Genomic DNA, 16,148 nt, shown 5'->3' on the forward strand with positions numbered 1-16,148 from the left:
CCTTTCATTCTGTCAGCTTTGTCAATCTGATATATGTGAAGTAGAACCTCAGAATTTAAATTGTATTTCTCTGATTGGTGATTTGGAAGGTTTTTTTTGTTTTGTTTTGTTTTCCTATCTATGGTTTTAGTTCGCTTCTCCTTAGAGAATTGCTTATTCGTATTCTTTGACCACTTTTCAATTGGGAAATGGCTCTTATTCTTCTTACTTGAATCTGTATTTTATATAGCTTAGAAATAAGATTCTCACCAGAGAAACTTGATCTAAAAAAGAAAAGAAAAGAAAAATGTATGTCTTCCTCCCAGTTATGTTTTCCTTTAAAATGTAGCTGCTGCATAACTCTTGTTCATGCAAAACCTTTTTAAATTTGTGATGAAAATTGTTCCTTTTAGCTTGCGACCTCCTCCATCCCTTATTTGATTATGAACTCTTCCGCCCACTTTACAGGAAACTGAGGCCCAGAGAGATTAGACTAAGCTGCCCAAGCTTACCAGGTGGTAGGTATCAGAGGCGAGTTTTGAACTCAGGCCTTGTCTCTGGAGCCCATGCGTGTTAGGCAGAGTCCCAGAGGACGTTTCCAGGCCCAGTCGGAGGGCTCTGCGGGCCTGACGTCAGGCTCCTGCCGGACCTTTGCCTCTCTCGCTCCCTCTCAGATTTCCTTTTCACCTGCACATCTGCTGTGTGGTTCCATGACCTGCCTCCCATTTGCCGCCCTTGCCTGGCGGCACCTACATCAACCCATGTACCCCCACTTGTGGCAGCTCCCCAAAGCCAGGAGCTTTCCCAGGTGCCAAGAGCTGGGCTCAGCCGCCCCCAGGACCGGCTCTGCTGTGACCCTGGCCCATTCTTGCCCTTGGTTCTGGCTCCGAAAGGGCGGTGGTCCCTCCATCTCAAGGCCTTGTCAGAGCCACCCGAGATAATCGAGATAATCACTCGGTGCAATGTAAAAGCCGTAACTCTGGCTGGAGGCCGGGGAGCAGCCTCTGTGCTTCAGAGCCTGGGGCTGGCAGAACCACTCCGGGGGAATCATCACCAGGGAGAGGGAGCAGTTATTTCCATCTCTGCAGCAGCCATTTGCCGCTTCCTCTGCATTAAGGAGCCTCAGATGGATTCGCTTTCTAAAATGCTGGGAGTGCTCGGGCCCGCTCACCCCCAAATTGGGCCTTTCCAAAGCTCGCTGCCTGGATGGCAGGGGGCTCTCCTGGATGCCCAGGCCCTGGGGTTGCAGCCTGACCAGTCTCGCCACAGGCGTCCGGCCGGATGGGAGGCCAGCAGTCTGACCCCCGCCCTCTGGAGAGGAGAAAGGCCAGGATTTGTCCAGGGTCACTGGGGCAGTGAGAAGCAGACCCCTGAGCCACCTGACCCCGGGAGCTGAGGGAGGGGGAGAGTCAGGACAAAAGTCCCACAAGTGGGGGGAGAAGAAGGCAGCAGCAGGGCGGGCCCACAGGCAGCAGGAGGTGAAGGCCCATGGGAGGCCCATGGCCCCGGGCTTCAGGCCAAGTTGGGGGTGGGACTACTAGCCTAGAGACGTTGGTGCCCCTGAGAGCCCGACACCTCTCAAGGGCCATTAGCTCACCCAGGGGCGCCCAACCTGCAAACCAGCGTTCCCGGGCTTCAGGAATGTGAAAATGGCGTTTTCTTGCGCCGTGCGTGGGAAAGGGGATTTCTCCTCCTGTCCCAACCTCCCTGGCCATCGAGGGCCTCCTGCCCGGGCCTGGACCAGGACTGGGAGCGAGCCTGTATGGGGATCCCGGACTTGCAGAGGGAACGTTCTCCTTCCTGGTCCTTCCCAGGGGTTGAGAAGCAACGACGGCTGAGAAGTGAGAGCGTGTGCGGGGGAGGCTGGGCCAGGGAAGGGCCCTGCGTCCATGCGGTGGGATCCTCTGAGGAAGCTGGGGATGCTTACTTGGGAGGAGATGGAGTGGCGTCCTTGAGGGTTCGGAGGGTTGTCCCCCCAGGAGGGATGAGTCTCCGCCCAACCTGAGAGACCGAGGGGCAGGCGAGGTTCCCTGCACGTGGAGTTGCCCCCAGTGGAAGGAGCGGCCTTGGAAGGGGAGCCTCAGAGGCCTTCAAGCTGAGGCTTGGTGGGCCCCCCTCAGGCCTGGGGCGACCTGTGGTCCCTGGCCCCTCCCCCTGAGACTCTCAGGCTCCGGGACAGCCCCTTCCTTCCTTTCCCCGGGATCTTCTCTGCTTTGGATCAAAAAGGACACACATTCACTGGACATTTTTCCAAACATGTGACCAAGGGCCCTGTGCCTGAGCGGGGTCATCGGCCTGGCCTAGTCCAGACCATTGGGGAAGGGGGCCCCTTGTCACTTGAGGCCCTTCATCTGTTCTTAAAACCTGGGTCCTGCCTCCTGTGGGTCCCATCCAGTTCCTACACTCAGTCACACAATCACACACACGTATCACACACATTCACAATCACACACACATATCACACACATTCACAATCACACACACGTATCACACACATTCACAATCACACAATCACACACACACGTATCACACACATTCACAATCACACACACACACTGGGAAGCCAGAACTGTCCCCTGCCCTCACCTCCGTCTACCTCTGCCTTTGCAGGGGGGGCTGAAGCGCGCACTGAGCAGAGCCAGGAAGAGCATCGGGCATTCGCCACTCCGGGTAAGTCCCCGTTTCCATAGCCTTCGGGTGGGATCTCCCTGGACAGCCAGGGAGGGAGACGCTGCTGTCCTCCACCTTTGTGGATGAGAAACGGGGCAGAGGCCCGGTGCCTTGCCCGGAGTCCCACAACCACCAGTGACTGAGGGCAGACTTGAACTCAGGTCTGGACCCCTCATCTCCACCTGACTCCTTTCACTCTCGATTTCATTGACTCCTTTCTTCTCCGCTGTGGGTACTTTGTGGGGCTGTGAAGCTCCTCACACGTGATACACACAGGTGCCAAGGTGGAGGAACTCTCCGGCCCCCAGACCTCAAAATGGGCCCTCCCCCTGTGGGGGTCCATTCCCCCCCTCCCCCACCTGCATAATTTGAGACTGGAAAAAAGGGGTTCTCAAAGCCAAAGACAGGTGCAGATGCATAAGGATGATGGGGCTCTGTTACCTGGTACTTAGAAGCAAGAGAGACAGACAGAGAGAGGCAGAGATAGAGACAGGTGGAGACAGGTGGAGACAGGCAGAGACAGAGGTAGAGACTGACAGAGAGAGAGACAGAGAGACAGAGACAGAGAGAGACAGAGAGACAGAGAGAGAAAGAGACAGAGACAGAGAGAGAGACAGAGACAGAGAGAGAGAAACAGAGAGACAGAGACAGAGAGAGAAAGAGACAGAGACAGAGAGAGAGACAGAGAGAGGCAGAGATAGAGACAGATGGAGACAGGTGGAGACAGGCAGAGACAGAGGTAGAGACTGACAGAGAGAGAGACAGAGAGACAGAGACAGAGAGAGACAGAGAGACAGAGAGAGAAAGAGACAGAGACAGAGAGAGAGACAGAGACAGAGAGAGAGAAACAGAGAGACAGAGACAGAGAGAGACAGAGAGAGAGAGAGAGACAGAGAGACAGAGACAGAGAGAGAGAGACAGAGAGAGAGACAGAGAGACAGAGACAGAGACAGAGAGAGAGACAGAGACAGTGAGACAAAGAGAAACAGAGAGAGAGAGACAGACAGACAGACAGAGACAGAGACAGACAGAGAGAGACAGAGACAGGCAGAGACAGGTGGAGACAGAGAGGCTCGCCCCGGGACTGTGCCGGTCAGGGGACGTGACTCCTGCTTGACTAGGAGAATTCTGAGCTGGGCACAAGGCGCCCTGTGAGCGCACAAAGGATTTCTTCAGAGAGTCGGAGGACTCTGCCATGGCGGAGACAGCCAAGCTTACACTTTCGAATGGCTCTGCCTGGAGCCCCCGACTCACAGGGAGCTGACTCCCGACAGGCCCCCAATTCAGGCGAAGACCCCATTTATTCCTGGGTACTCTTTGGCTACTCTAATAGTCCCCCAATTCCTGTTTAATGCTTGCTTTGATAAAGAGACTTAGTGGTTGTTAATGGAACTTGTACTTGATGGAAGGGAGCTGAGGGACATTAAGCTCCCTTGAGAAGGAGGAGGGGAAATGTCTCCTGCCCCAAGCATCACGCCCTTGGGCCACTTGCCAATAGATAGAATATTAGTCTGTCCTGAGACAGGGGAGGGGAAGAACAGGCTCCCAGCTGTAACCGGCCCCTCTCCCCAAAGTCAGACATCACAGTGTCCCTAGAAGAGGGGCGAGCCAGACTTCCAATGGGAGATCTGTCTTAGTGACACACATGGCGTCAGCTTCACATCAGACACGTACAATTTTACATGCTGCTATTGGCTTCTTTCTTTGTGCCATAATTCCCTCTCCTCCCCCCCCCCTGAGCTGTAGGATAAAACTGGAAAGGATGATTGGGCCTCCTGGGGGGGGGGGGTCACGGGGTGGGAGGGGGAGTTTGAGGGGGTTTCGAGCAACCGGGGAAGAACCTCAAAAATCATGGCCCAGAGACTGCTGGGGCAGAGCAGCTCAAGGGAATTCTGGGGAGGTTCAGGCCAGGGAATGAGGGCCGGCCTTCCTTTGGAGGCGCTAGATAGGAGTGAATCCAGAGAGGCCTGAAAACGTGTGACCTAGGGGGGACAGTGAGGGGAGCAGCCCGAGGCGGGCGGGGGGAAATGGCGGCTCGCGGGCCAGCCAGGACCTAACGCCCCCTTCTCTTTTCTAGACCAGCGCTGGGGACGTGTCGGGGATCTGTTCGCTCCCTGCTTTGGCCAAGATCTGTCAGAAAATTGAATAGTAAGTATGGCGTCTCTACCTCCCCGAGCTCGTGTGCACGACTTCATTTTCAGGTCTGGTTTGTTTGGGTCTTTTCCCCAGCATCCTTCAGGTTCAAGGAACCTTCTGGATCGTTCCACCCTTTTTTACAAGTGAGGTGCCCAGAGCATCTCCCCCTCCCTGGGGCGGACTCCGGCTCGGGAGCTCTCCTCCCAGTCTGCGCCCGGCCGGTTGGCAGTGAGCTTGGGGAGGGGCCTGTACTGGTCAAGCTTGGCCTTGGCCACCACAAGCCAGACAAAAGGCTTCAGCGGAGCCGCTGAGCCAAATACCAGCCGGGCTGGGCTTCGGGGCTTCCGGGGCTCCCGTCTGACCCCTCCCCTCTCGGACCCTAGCATTCTGAACACGAGCCTGCCCTGGGAGGACGCGGACGGGGACAAGCACAGCGCCTTCCCCGTGAGTACCGCCTGCCCCACGTTCTTCCTCTCCCCAAACCCCCTCCCTTAGAGCAAAGAGACGGGACTCCCTGCACTTAGAAGGGTCGGATTGGGGCGGGGCCTCGGGGAGTCAGTCCATCACCATCTAGTAAGAATCTGCCGGAGGGCCCCCAGCCTCCCTCACCCCCGAGTCTTCCAAGACAGCGATAAAACCATTGGCAAGCCCCTCCTGTGAGCCCCTCGACAACCAGGTCAGCGCCACAAATACTGTTCCCATTTTCCAGATGAGGAAACTGAGGTAGAGACGAAATTACCCTCCAGGGTCATACAGTTACAGGGACAGTATTTGAAGCCAGGTCTTCCTAACCTGAGTCAGGCGCCATCCCCTTGGGCACACGGAGGCACAAACGCTCATCCCTGGGCTCTTGGTGATTCTCAGCCCCGGCCACTGAGCACCGTTCCCAGGGCACGGAGGAGCAAGCGTTCAAAGGCCCCGTTGCCCTCTTGCCAATGCCCTAGAATAGCAAGATGGCGAGACCAAACCAGCTTTGCCCTTTGCCCTTTGCCCCCTCCCTCCCGCAAGTCCTTCGAACGGTCCAATCCCCAGTTCCATGTCCACGTGTCAGTGAGTGACTGTTGTCCAACATGAGCGGCTCCTCGCAGGATTACTGGTAAAAACAGCAATAAACGGCCTTGGCGGGTAAATGAGCCATTGAAGACCTCAGGAGAAAGAGGTGCTGTAGAGGGGCCGCTAGGGGGCCCTGAATTCAAATTCTGCCCCAGACACGGAACACTCCCTGGCCGTGTAACCCTGGGTGAGTCACTGAACCCCAGCCTCAGGGAAAAAGACCCCGGTACCTAACCCCATGTGGGTCGGCCTGGTCTAGAGCTGGACCCAGAGAGCCAAGATTCAGAAAGGCCCAAGCGGAGCCTTGAGCCCTGAGGGCTTCAGCTGCAGAGCCAGGATATTGGTTCTGGAGAAAAGGAGCCGGCCCTGCCAGCTGTGGAAGTGCCCGGGGGCATGAGGAGGAAGGAGGAGACCCCAGGGAGCCCTGGGAAGGGGTGGGCGCCAGAATGGAGCCGTCCCAAAGGGGGATGGACTGCGCGGGAGAGCAGCGGGTCCCCTTCTCTGCCTGGGCCGGGTCCGCGTGGGGCTGGAAGCCTCTGAAGCCCCTTCGGGCCCTGACTCGGTGCCCAGAGGCGCAGTGACCTCTGAGCTTCTCGGAGCTCACAGTCAGCGGAGTCATCCGTCCTTTCAGACGTGGAGAGGCTTTTACTGGAGAGGGAGAGACTGCGATGACCGAAACAGGGACGTCCACCCAGGCCGACGGTAACGTTCCCACTGGGGAGGAGAGGGCTCCCTCGGGGCCCCAGCCCCCCCCCCCTCTGTAGTGAGAAGTGCCCGACCCGCCCTCAGGCACAAAAGTCCGGTGCCCAAAGCAGCTACTGAGGGCCCCACGGGGGACTTGGGCTCTGAAGTTCAGTCCAGTTGTCCTGTGGCCCAACACGTGCTGTGGGCCCGGCGGTGTCCTGGGCTTCACTTCCGGACGGGGAAGGGCACAGATGGCTCTCCCACGTTCGCCAGTCCAAGGAGATGGGCATTTGGCCGGGCCGGGCCTGGGCTCGTCCAGCTAGGATGGAGCTCAGCCCAGTGCCCCCGGGGGAGATGGGGGAGGTCAGGTGGCTGCCCAGAGTCCAGGCAGTGGAGATGTTTCTTTTAAATTGGCCAGACGTCCTAGGCCACTTTGAGGGCGAGGTAGATCCAGCCCACGTGAGCAGACTTACCCGGACCTGGCCACGAGGGGGGAGTCCCAGAGGTGGTCTTCTTAGCACGGGTCTCAAAGGTGCCTGGAATCAGTGGCCAGTCTATGCCCATCGTCCAGCTCGGAGTCAGGCCACGTGTATGAGCCACGTCGGGCCATCGGGGCCCAGAAATAGTTCCGAAATATTTCCGAGAAACCAAAAGGCTCCGGCCCATCTCTGGAGGAGGGGGCGGGGAGGGGCATCCTGCTCTTCCTTCGGTGCCCTCACCTTCCTGTGTCTTTGTTTTTCCCCTTCAGCCCAGAGAACTGGGACGCGCAGCAGGATTCCAACTGTAACGGCATTTGGGTGAGTCACAAAGCAAGCCGAGCCTCCCCTCCCAGTCTGGCAGCCTCTACCCGGCCTCCCCTCCCCACAACTTAATTCAGTTCAGTTCAGTTCAGTTCGGGGAAATGTTTCTAGGTGCCCAGCACCACGCTGCACTACGGAAGTCCCAAAATAAAGTAATCCCCTTCGAGGAGCTGGTTAGTGAGGGGGAATAAGTACAAAAGGGAATCGAGATCATTCCGGGGGGCGCTGACCAGCTGGGGAACGTGGAAAAGCACCTTGGCAGAAACAGTCCTTGAGCAGAACCTCAGAGAGAACTAGGAGTCTCCAGGGAGGAGTATTTACTCTGGAGGAGTACCTCCAGGCCGAGGCAAGGAGAGCTGGAAGGCCTGGCCTGTGCAAAGTCCTGGGGGTGGCAGATGGGGGTGTGGAGGGCAGTCCGAGCGCAGTAAGTGGGAAGTCTGCAGGGCTGGGTGGGAGCCCCCCTGTTACTGGTGTGCCGGCTCTAGTGGAGGGGTTTGCACTTTTACCCAAAGGCGACAGAGTCCCAGAAGGTTCCTGAGAAGAGGGGCCCTGACCCATCAGCCCCGGCTGCAGGAACAGCATTTGGGCAAATGCGCAGAGGAGGGAGCAGAGCCGGGAGCCGGAGGCGGGAGCTGGGTTTAGCTCATTGGACAAGATGGGATCATAGGAGGATGCTGGGACTCTGGAGGAGTGCGATTCTGGATGCAACATTGCCAGCTGGGCAGGAGGGGCAGGAGGGCAGAGGTGGCAGGGGCAGGATGGAGGTGGGGGAGGGGGGAGGCACAGGAAGGGCAGGAGGGCGGCATGTATATACACTAGATATACTATACTATATATATCTATATAAATACTATATATATCATACTATATATTGTATATACAAGTATATAAATACTATATATATCATACTATATACTGTATATACAAGTATATAAATACTATATATGCTATATTCTATTCTATAATACTATACTATACACTATATATATATGTACTTATAGTATTGTAACCAATAACTTACAGTACCCAGGCCCAATTCCCCTGGGCCAGGACCATGGAGCCTTCCTTACAAGATGCTCTCCTAGCCTGGTCTCAGTTTCCTTTCATAACCTCACCCCTCACTCTCTACTCCTTGGTGACGAAGGAAAGGGAAAAAATAGACTATTAGTCATTCTCTTTCTGTCATCTGCCGACAGTTCCCCCATCTGTCCACACATTGATCTACCTCAGTAAAGGAGTAGTCGTTACTCATACTTACTATACATAAACCAGTGCCCGTTCTGGCCTCCCTGGAAGTCCTGGCCCGGGGTCAGCCAGTTCCTTTGTCACATATCTCTGTCTCCACTTTTTCTGAGCTCTCGGGATGGCTGAGCTGAGCCAAGAGCTCCTTCTGCAGCCCCGTGGATTTCTTTGGGAGCTTTTTTAATGCACATTCTCTGAATCAAATCTAACAACTCCCACTAGAAAAATCAGGCTGGATGAGCAGTGGGTAATGTTCTGGTTGGCTTTCTGGAACTCTCTGGACCAGCCTCCGTTTCAGCTGAGTAATCACCATGAGAAAAGCCAGAGATAAAGTCCAAATTTCTTCTCAGTCTCCTTGCCTGGGGCTTCAGCTAACTTTCTGGAGGCCCTTCAGATGTGCCTTGATCTCAGAGGGAGAAGCAGGAGGACAGGCCACCGTGAGGCTGATGAAGATGGAATGTCCCTCTGGGTCCTTTCTAGGTCTGACTCTGACCTCTTAAATTCTCTAGTACAATTAAATCCGTTCATCATACTGAGTGTAAGCCAATCACCCTATCACTAAGGAGCCATTATTTGTTGTAAGAGTAAATCAATCCTACTGAACTAGAGAATTATTAGTCACCTGACTAAACTAGACAACCATTGTCTCATCAGTTCCACTGAGTTAACACCTTGTTGTAAGAATCTAGTTCTGGCCCTTTACAGCAGTAGATATAGACCAACTATGATCTCTCCTCAACTTAACCCTTCAGGTTTAGGGGCTGTTTTCTTTCTTTCTTTTTTTAGTTTCAGTTATACTTTTACTTTTTCATTTTTTAAATTTTTAATAGCTTTTTATTTTTCCAAATACACGCAAAGATCATTTTCAACATTCACCTTTGCAAAACCTTATATTCCAAATTTTTCTCCTTCTCTCCCCACCACCCCCTCCCATAGCCAGCAAGCAATCCATGAGCAATCCCTTTAAACATATTTCCATATTTGTCATGCTCATCAATAAAAATCAGATCAAAAAATGGAAGAAAAAAAAACCAAGCAAACAAATAACACAATCAAAAAGGGGTGATCCACATTCCCCATTGTGTTGCGATCCGCATTCAGTCTCCATAGCGCTCTCTGCGTGCGGATGGCTCTTTCCATCTTTCCATCACAAGTATAACAAATATCAAGGGCTACATAGTTTATGATCTCCCATCTATATGCTCCCCCATACTCCATGATCCTCAATGGTTGTTAATTAGATTGCCAGACTTAATTAACTCTGGGTAAGGGGCATTTGTTAGGGTGATATGGTAAGAACAAATATCTTTCTCCCACCTTGGGAAAAAAATACTATGCCCTCCCCCTTCTGGGGAAGATGAGCTCATGCTTAAAGAGCACATGTAGCAAAAGAATAACTGATGACTTCTGGTCTTTTTGCCTTTGGCGCTCTCCTTCATGCTGTAGATTTCTGCTGGCTTCCTTATAAGGTCCTAAAGCTGTCTCTGCTTCGGCATGTCTAGTTTGTCCTTGGCTCCCAGTCCTGACGTGGCTCCAGCTATTGCTGGTCCAGGTACTGTGCTAGGACAGCAGTGAGAAGTTCCAAATCTTCGGACCTCCCAAAGCTTACCAAGTCCATTTCTGGCCAAGAGAGGGGGGGAGGGGAAGAAGCTGAGAGTGAGGGCTTCTGCTTTCCCCCTCCTAAGGAATATCCAAAGGGATGGGTGGGAACGTTCTCTCTCCTCTCCCCTGTCCAGGGTTCTCCCCAAACGCTGTGTATCTGAACTAACTCGCTATTTTATACAAAGCCCACAAGATGGAACCTCATGACGACTTCATCCAATGAGTTTCAAGGATTTCTAAATTAATCAAGTATTTTTTGTATATAAAGATTTTGAATAAATGAATGAGTCACTCAGGAGAGATGCCTTGGACGTTTCCAATTCTGGTAGATTATCTCAAAGGAGATGTTTTACTATTAACCATTATTTATTTATTTGTTTGTTTGTTTGTTTGTTTACTTGCTTATTTATTTATTTATTATATTTATTTTTATTTATTATATTTTATTTACTATTAACTATTTTGGAAACTACTTTCCTTGGGGTGCAGCTGCTTGGTTGACTCAATGTCTGCCCTAACACTGATAACGATGGCCGGGATTATTTTATATGCTAACGGATTTCAGAACTGTATATAGTATAGTTAGATCTAATCCAGCCCATATCTGAACAAGGGATATCAATGGGCTCTGATGGAATACTTCTCTTTTATTTGGGGGTTTCACACTTAGTAATCTTCCTGTATCTCTGAAAGCCATTTGATAAGTATTTACTGGGCACAAATACCCACTGATCTCTTGATTTCTTCCTCGACAGGGAACAGATCCAAAAGATGGCATCCCATATGAGAAGAAATTCTGCGAAGGTACATCTTTCTTTCTAATCGTTTATTCTAATGTGCTCTGGGCACTATGAACCCAACCGAACCAGGCAGTTCGTACAATGATAAAATGAACTTTGGAAACCTTTGGTGTGGGACTCTCTCCTTACGGGAGAAGATCGAAGGTCCCCACGGGGGCAGAGGGCAAGAGTGGAGGAGAGGAGCCACTTTGAGCTCGTCTGCATCCAACATCCGGAGAGAAGATGGAGAAAGCCAACCTCCTTTTAGGTGACTGAAGGACCAATTCAGGGAGGACAGGCTGGGGAGAACAAACATGAAGGGCAGGGATTTCCTCTATGTTTATCCAGTTCAGCAGCTAATTAAGTGTCATTATGGCCAGCTCAAACAGGGGGTATCTGTCTACTCTGAAAGGAGGGAAAGGGCCCTCTGTAATACAACCCCAGTGGGGCAGCGCCCGCACAAAAGCAATGCCAGGTGAGGGGTGAGCATTAACAGTTGGGGAAATTGGAAGGGAAGGCACTGGAAGGAGCCGGTGCTTAAAGGGAGCTGGGAATTCCAAGGGGGAAAGTCAGAGTGGAGAAGGTTCCAGTTTGGGAGTAAGCCTGTGCAAGAGCAGGAGATAAGGTGGCATCTGGGTGGGTAAGGGGTAGTGGGTAACACCCAAGCATAGCCATCTGCAGTTACTCTGGGGAGAGCCTCCGCAGTCAGAGCCAGAAAGCTTTTCAGTGGCAGACTGAAGAACTTGTGCTTTACTCTAGTGTGGGGGGGGGGTCGGAGAAACTTCCTGAGCAGGGGAGCCCCGTGGGTACCTTTGGTGCCTGGATGTAAGATGGAGCAGAGAGGGGGGTGCAGGGGCACAGAAGGCGCCCGCCCTGGTCCAGACCAGACGTGGGGCAGCCATTGTCTGATCAGACCATGGGGACAGAATCAGGGACAACTGAAAAGAACTAGCGCCATATTGGACTGTGGGGAGAGGGGAGAGGAAAACTGAGGGGGACTTCAAGGTTCCTGGAGGGCTGTCAATGCCCTTGAGAGAAGAAAGGCAACGGCTCTGAGAGGGAGCGAGGATGGGGAGCTCTGCTTTGTACTTGAGCAGCCTGTGGAACATCCAGGTGGCAATGTCGGGCCGGCAGTTGGTGATGTGGGCCGGGAGCCCAGGCTAGACAGGGGGGCTGGGAAGCTGGGAATTGGAGGCAATGGAGAAGATAATTGAATCTGTGGGAACTGCTGAGGTCAGAGAGAAGGTGGAGAGAGAACAGAAGAAAGACAGCGCCGAGTGCTCAGAGGGGGCCGCGTTTCAGCTGGCCGGAATGTGGCCTGAAATAAGGGTGTGCCCCGCTCGGGTGGGTAGGGACACATTCCCTGGGCACATCCTTCCCTGCCCCCAGCTGGGCCGTCTGCCTGTCCAAGGTCACCCACAGCCAGATCAGAGAGATGACGCCAGGGCTCCTGGCCGGGCAGCCATGGTGTGCTCTCCCCAGGATGCACTGGGAGAAAACAAACGCTTGCTAATTGAAAAAGTGCATCAAACCAAATTTTAAAAAGAGCAGTACTCCAGGAGAGCCGGGGACGGCTGCTAACAGCCTCCACGTCTCCATCCCTCAGCCGGGAGCCAGAGACAGATCTCCCTTCCCTAATTCAGGCCTTTGCCCAGGTCCTTGTGCCCAAATGTGGCAGAAAATGCTCTGAGAGTCTGAAGCCGGAGGCCCGCCCCACAAAAACAGGCCCTTCTGTCTCCCCTGGCAAGTGCCCAGGGCTGAGCAGCAGGATGTAACCCAGACGCCCTTCCAGGGCCTCCCACCATGGACAGCGATTGTGATGTGAGAGGCCCCCAGTCATGAGCTGTGAGGGCCCAGGTCGCACGTGGACGATCCCATCCCGGCTCTGGGGCCCGAAGGGCCTCCAGGGAGGCCGAGCTCAATGCTCTCATTTTATAGGGGAAGAAATGAAGCCCAAGGAAATGACACGAATTGTCAGAGACCACACAGTAGTGATGGAGGTGGGATTTGAACCCAGAGCCTCTGGCCTGGATTCCCTAGTCCTGCCCCACTCTCAGGCCATAATACACACTTCTCTTTGTCTTGTGGGAGTGTGTTCTCACGGGCAGAAAAATCTCCTTTCGGGTTCTGGCTCATAAATGTCCCTGTGGGCTCTTGGGTGCTCTAGGTATCCTAGGGAGCGTTCCTGCGTCTGGAGACCCCACAGACCCAGAACACCGAGGTGACGTGAAATTGTCCTTTCTAGGTTCAGAAGCCAAGGGTCTCATTGTGATGGGGGACTCGGCCGCAGCCCATTTCCACATACCCCCAGAGTGGCTGACAGCGGCACACATGTCTGCGGTAAGTCGGCCCGCCTGAAATCCAGGACCCCGTGAAATCCTCCTCCCTGCCCATTGATCAGTAAACATGTATTAAGAGCCTACTGTATACCAGGTGCTCTCCTAAGTGTCCGGTGGACAAAAAGAGGCAAAAACCAGTCCTTCGGAGGGCCCGCACCCTAGCTCTGGACTCAGGAGGTGTGACCAGGGGCACGTCCTGGTTCCTGCACTTCCCACCTTGGGATGTAGGAGCCCACCCGTCCTTCCTCAGCCTCCTCATCTGAAAAAAGAGAATATTTGCATCGTCTGCTACGAGGTTTGCAAAATCTTGTCATTGTCCAGTCACGTCCATCTCTCCCATTTGGAGCTTTCTTGGCAGAGACACTGGAGTGCTTGGCCATTTCCTCCTCCAGCTCATCAGACAGATGAGGAAACCAGGGTGAAGTGCCCTGCCCAGGGTGACACAGCTAGTAAGGACCCAGCGCTGGAAGGGACAGCGGCCAAATGGGAATCCACTCTACAGTCCAGAACCACCTAGTCTTGGCTGGCGAGGGCACTGCCCGGCTCTGCCTGAGGCCCAGCAGGGACCGTTCCTGGGGAGCCCGGCCTGCTGACGGTGCCGGGACCCGATGGAAATGTTCCACATTCGCAGCTCCTGGAGTAGCGATCTTCCTTCCTGCCCTGACCTTTGGAAGCTGACAGGATGGCGGGCTGCCCAGGAAGATGGCAAGTGTCCTAAGCGCTGAGTTCTGGTACTAAGGCGTCTCTCAGATCCAGATTCAAATCCTCGCTCAGATTCCCACCACTTCTCCATGAGTCCCAGCCTCTGGGCCGCGTGTCTGAAGCATGGAGGGGCTGGCCGGCCTGCGAGCCCCTTCTCTCCCTCAGTCCGGGATCCTGGGATCCTCAGGCTCCCCCCCTCCCTGGCTGTGTGACCACACTCAGTGGCCCTCGGTCCTCCTAGAACAAGCCCGGCGACAGTCACTGCGCTGCTGAAAAGACGGGAGCGGGGCCGTGGGTACGACGGCACCTACAGCCGCCCTTTTGGTCACCGCAGAGAACCGCAAGCACTGGAGCAGCCGGCAGTTGGGAACTGCTCGTGAAGGGGGCTCGAAACGATCGTCCCTGAGAAATGACGAAAGGGATGGGGGAAACCTGGGGAGACAAGTGAGAACTGGCCAGAGTGAGAGAACCCTTTGTACAGTAACAGGAACGACCCCTCCGACACAGTGGCCCATCCTGGCCCGGCCCGTGCTGAAAGGGAGCTGCCCCTGTCCCGACAGGGAGGTGACAGGCAGAGGACGCAGGCAGAGCCGCGGATGTCAGACAATCCTCGGTTCTTCTTGGCTATGCAAGTTGGTGTTTGTTTTTCTTCATTGCTCCTGGGTGATGGAGACGTGGGAGGAGGGGAAGTGGCTTTTCACCCATTGAAAAAACATTTTTAAAAAGGAACGAGAGAATGTGAGCCTTTGTAGGATTTGGTTTCTGCCTTTGTACCCACAGTGGTTCTCATAGCACCTGGCACAGAGCAGGTGCTTACGAAATGTCTATTGGTGGATTGATAGCTCAAATGCTTTGCAAACTTGAAAGGTTATGTAAATGTCATGTCTAATGATTAGCTCTGAGAGGTCAAACTTGCCTAATTAGTCAAGTAGCCACAATGCTGACCCTAGCAGTAACCATAGCAGTGACATTGATCATGGGAGTGACATCATTAACTGTAACGGTGACATCATTGACCATAGCAGTGATGTCATTGACTAGGGCAGTGATGTCATTGACCAGGACAGTAATGTCATTGACTATGGCAGTAGTGTCATTGATTATGGAAGTAACATTTATCAAGGCAATGACATCATTGACCTTGGCAATAACGCCATTGACCTTGGCAATAACGCCATTGACCTTGGCAATAACGTCATTGACCAGAGTAGTGATGTCATTGATCAGGGCAGTAATGTCATTGACTATAGCAGTGACATTTATCAAGGCAATGACATCGTTGACCTTGGCAATGATGCCATTGACCAGAGCAGTGATGTCATTGACTTTGTCAGTGACCATCACAATGACATTGACCATAGAAGTGATGTCATTGACCAGGGCAGTGATGTCATTGACCAGGACAGTAATGTCATTGACTATGGCACTCACATTTATCAAAGCAATGACATCATTGGCCTTGGCAATGACATCACTGCTATGGTCAATGATGTCACCCTTACAGTTCATGATGTCACAATGACATTGACCATAGCAGTGACGTCATTGACCAGGACAGTGACATCATTGATCTTGGCAGTGATATCAATGAATCCTTCCTGGTCAGGAGCCTTATCTTTCCTTAATCCCAGCTCCAGCTCACAGAGAGGCTTGAAAAAGAATTGATAAGAGGCAAACAAATCAAAGGCTGGGCATAGATTAAGGCTTGACCAGTATCTTTCCATCCAATATCAAGCCCTGGGAGCAGCAGCCCTGTTCATGACACTGGACTGGCATGGAGAGGGGCTGAGGTCAGAGAAAGTTTTGCCTCTGAGTTATCAGAGCTGAAGTGAGGAGTCAGAGAACTGGCCCCTGCCTAGGACCCCCGTCTCTGTCTAGGACCCCCACCTCTGTCTAGGACCCCCACCTCTGTCTAGGACCCCCACCTCTGTCTAGGACCCCGGCCTCTGTCTAGGACCCCCGCCTCTGTCTAGGACCCCGGCCTCTGTCTAGGACCCCCACCTCTGTCTAGGACCCCGGCCTCTGTCTAGGACCTTGGCCTCTGCCTAGGACCCCGGCCTCTGTCTAGGACCTTGGCCTCTGACTAGGACCCCGGCCTCTGCCTAGGACCCCGGCCTCTGTCTAGGACCCCCGCCTCTGCCTAGGACCCCCACCTCTGTCTA

The 16,148-nt window shown here is 53.5% G+C and overlaps 1 protein-coding gene across 4 annotated transcripts in view; it reads left to right on the forward strand.

The window, feature by feature from the left end:
* AOAH (acyloxyacyl hydrolase) overlaps positions 1-16,148 on the forward strand; it is a 91,374-nt gene that overhangs the window by 43,444 nt on the left and 31,782 nt on the right. For all 4 annotated transcript variants that reach the window (XR_012485057.1, XM_074284525.1, XM_074284526.1 and 1 more), the window contains 7 exons: positions 2,590-2,649; positions 4,727-4,797; positions 5,169-5,229; positions 6,470-6,540; positions 7,271-7,319; positions 10,922-10,970; positions 13,191-13,285. Coding sequence is in view for 3 of the 4 variants with exons in the window: in XM_074284525.1 (XP_074140626.1) it covers positions 2,590-2,649; positions 4,727-4,797; positions 5,169-5,229; positions 6,470-6,540; positions 7,271-7,319; positions 10,922-10,970; positions 13,191-13,285 (456 nt within the window). In the remaining variant the exon portion in view is untranslated. The remainder of the gene's footprint in view (positions 1-2,589; positions 2,650-4,726; positions 4,798-5,168; positions 5,230-6,469; positions 6,541-7,270; positions 7,320-10,921; positions 10,971-13,190; positions 13,286-16,148) is intronic.

Source organism: Sminthopsis crassicaudata, chromosome 1 (assembly GCF_048593235.1).
Source record: "Sminthopsis crassicaudata isolate SCR6 chromosome 1, ASM4859323v1, whole genome shotgun sequence".
NCBI classification, from domain to species: Eukaryota; Metazoa; Chordata; class Mammalia; order Dasyuromorphia; family Dasyuridae; genus Sminthopsis; species Sminthopsis crassicaudata.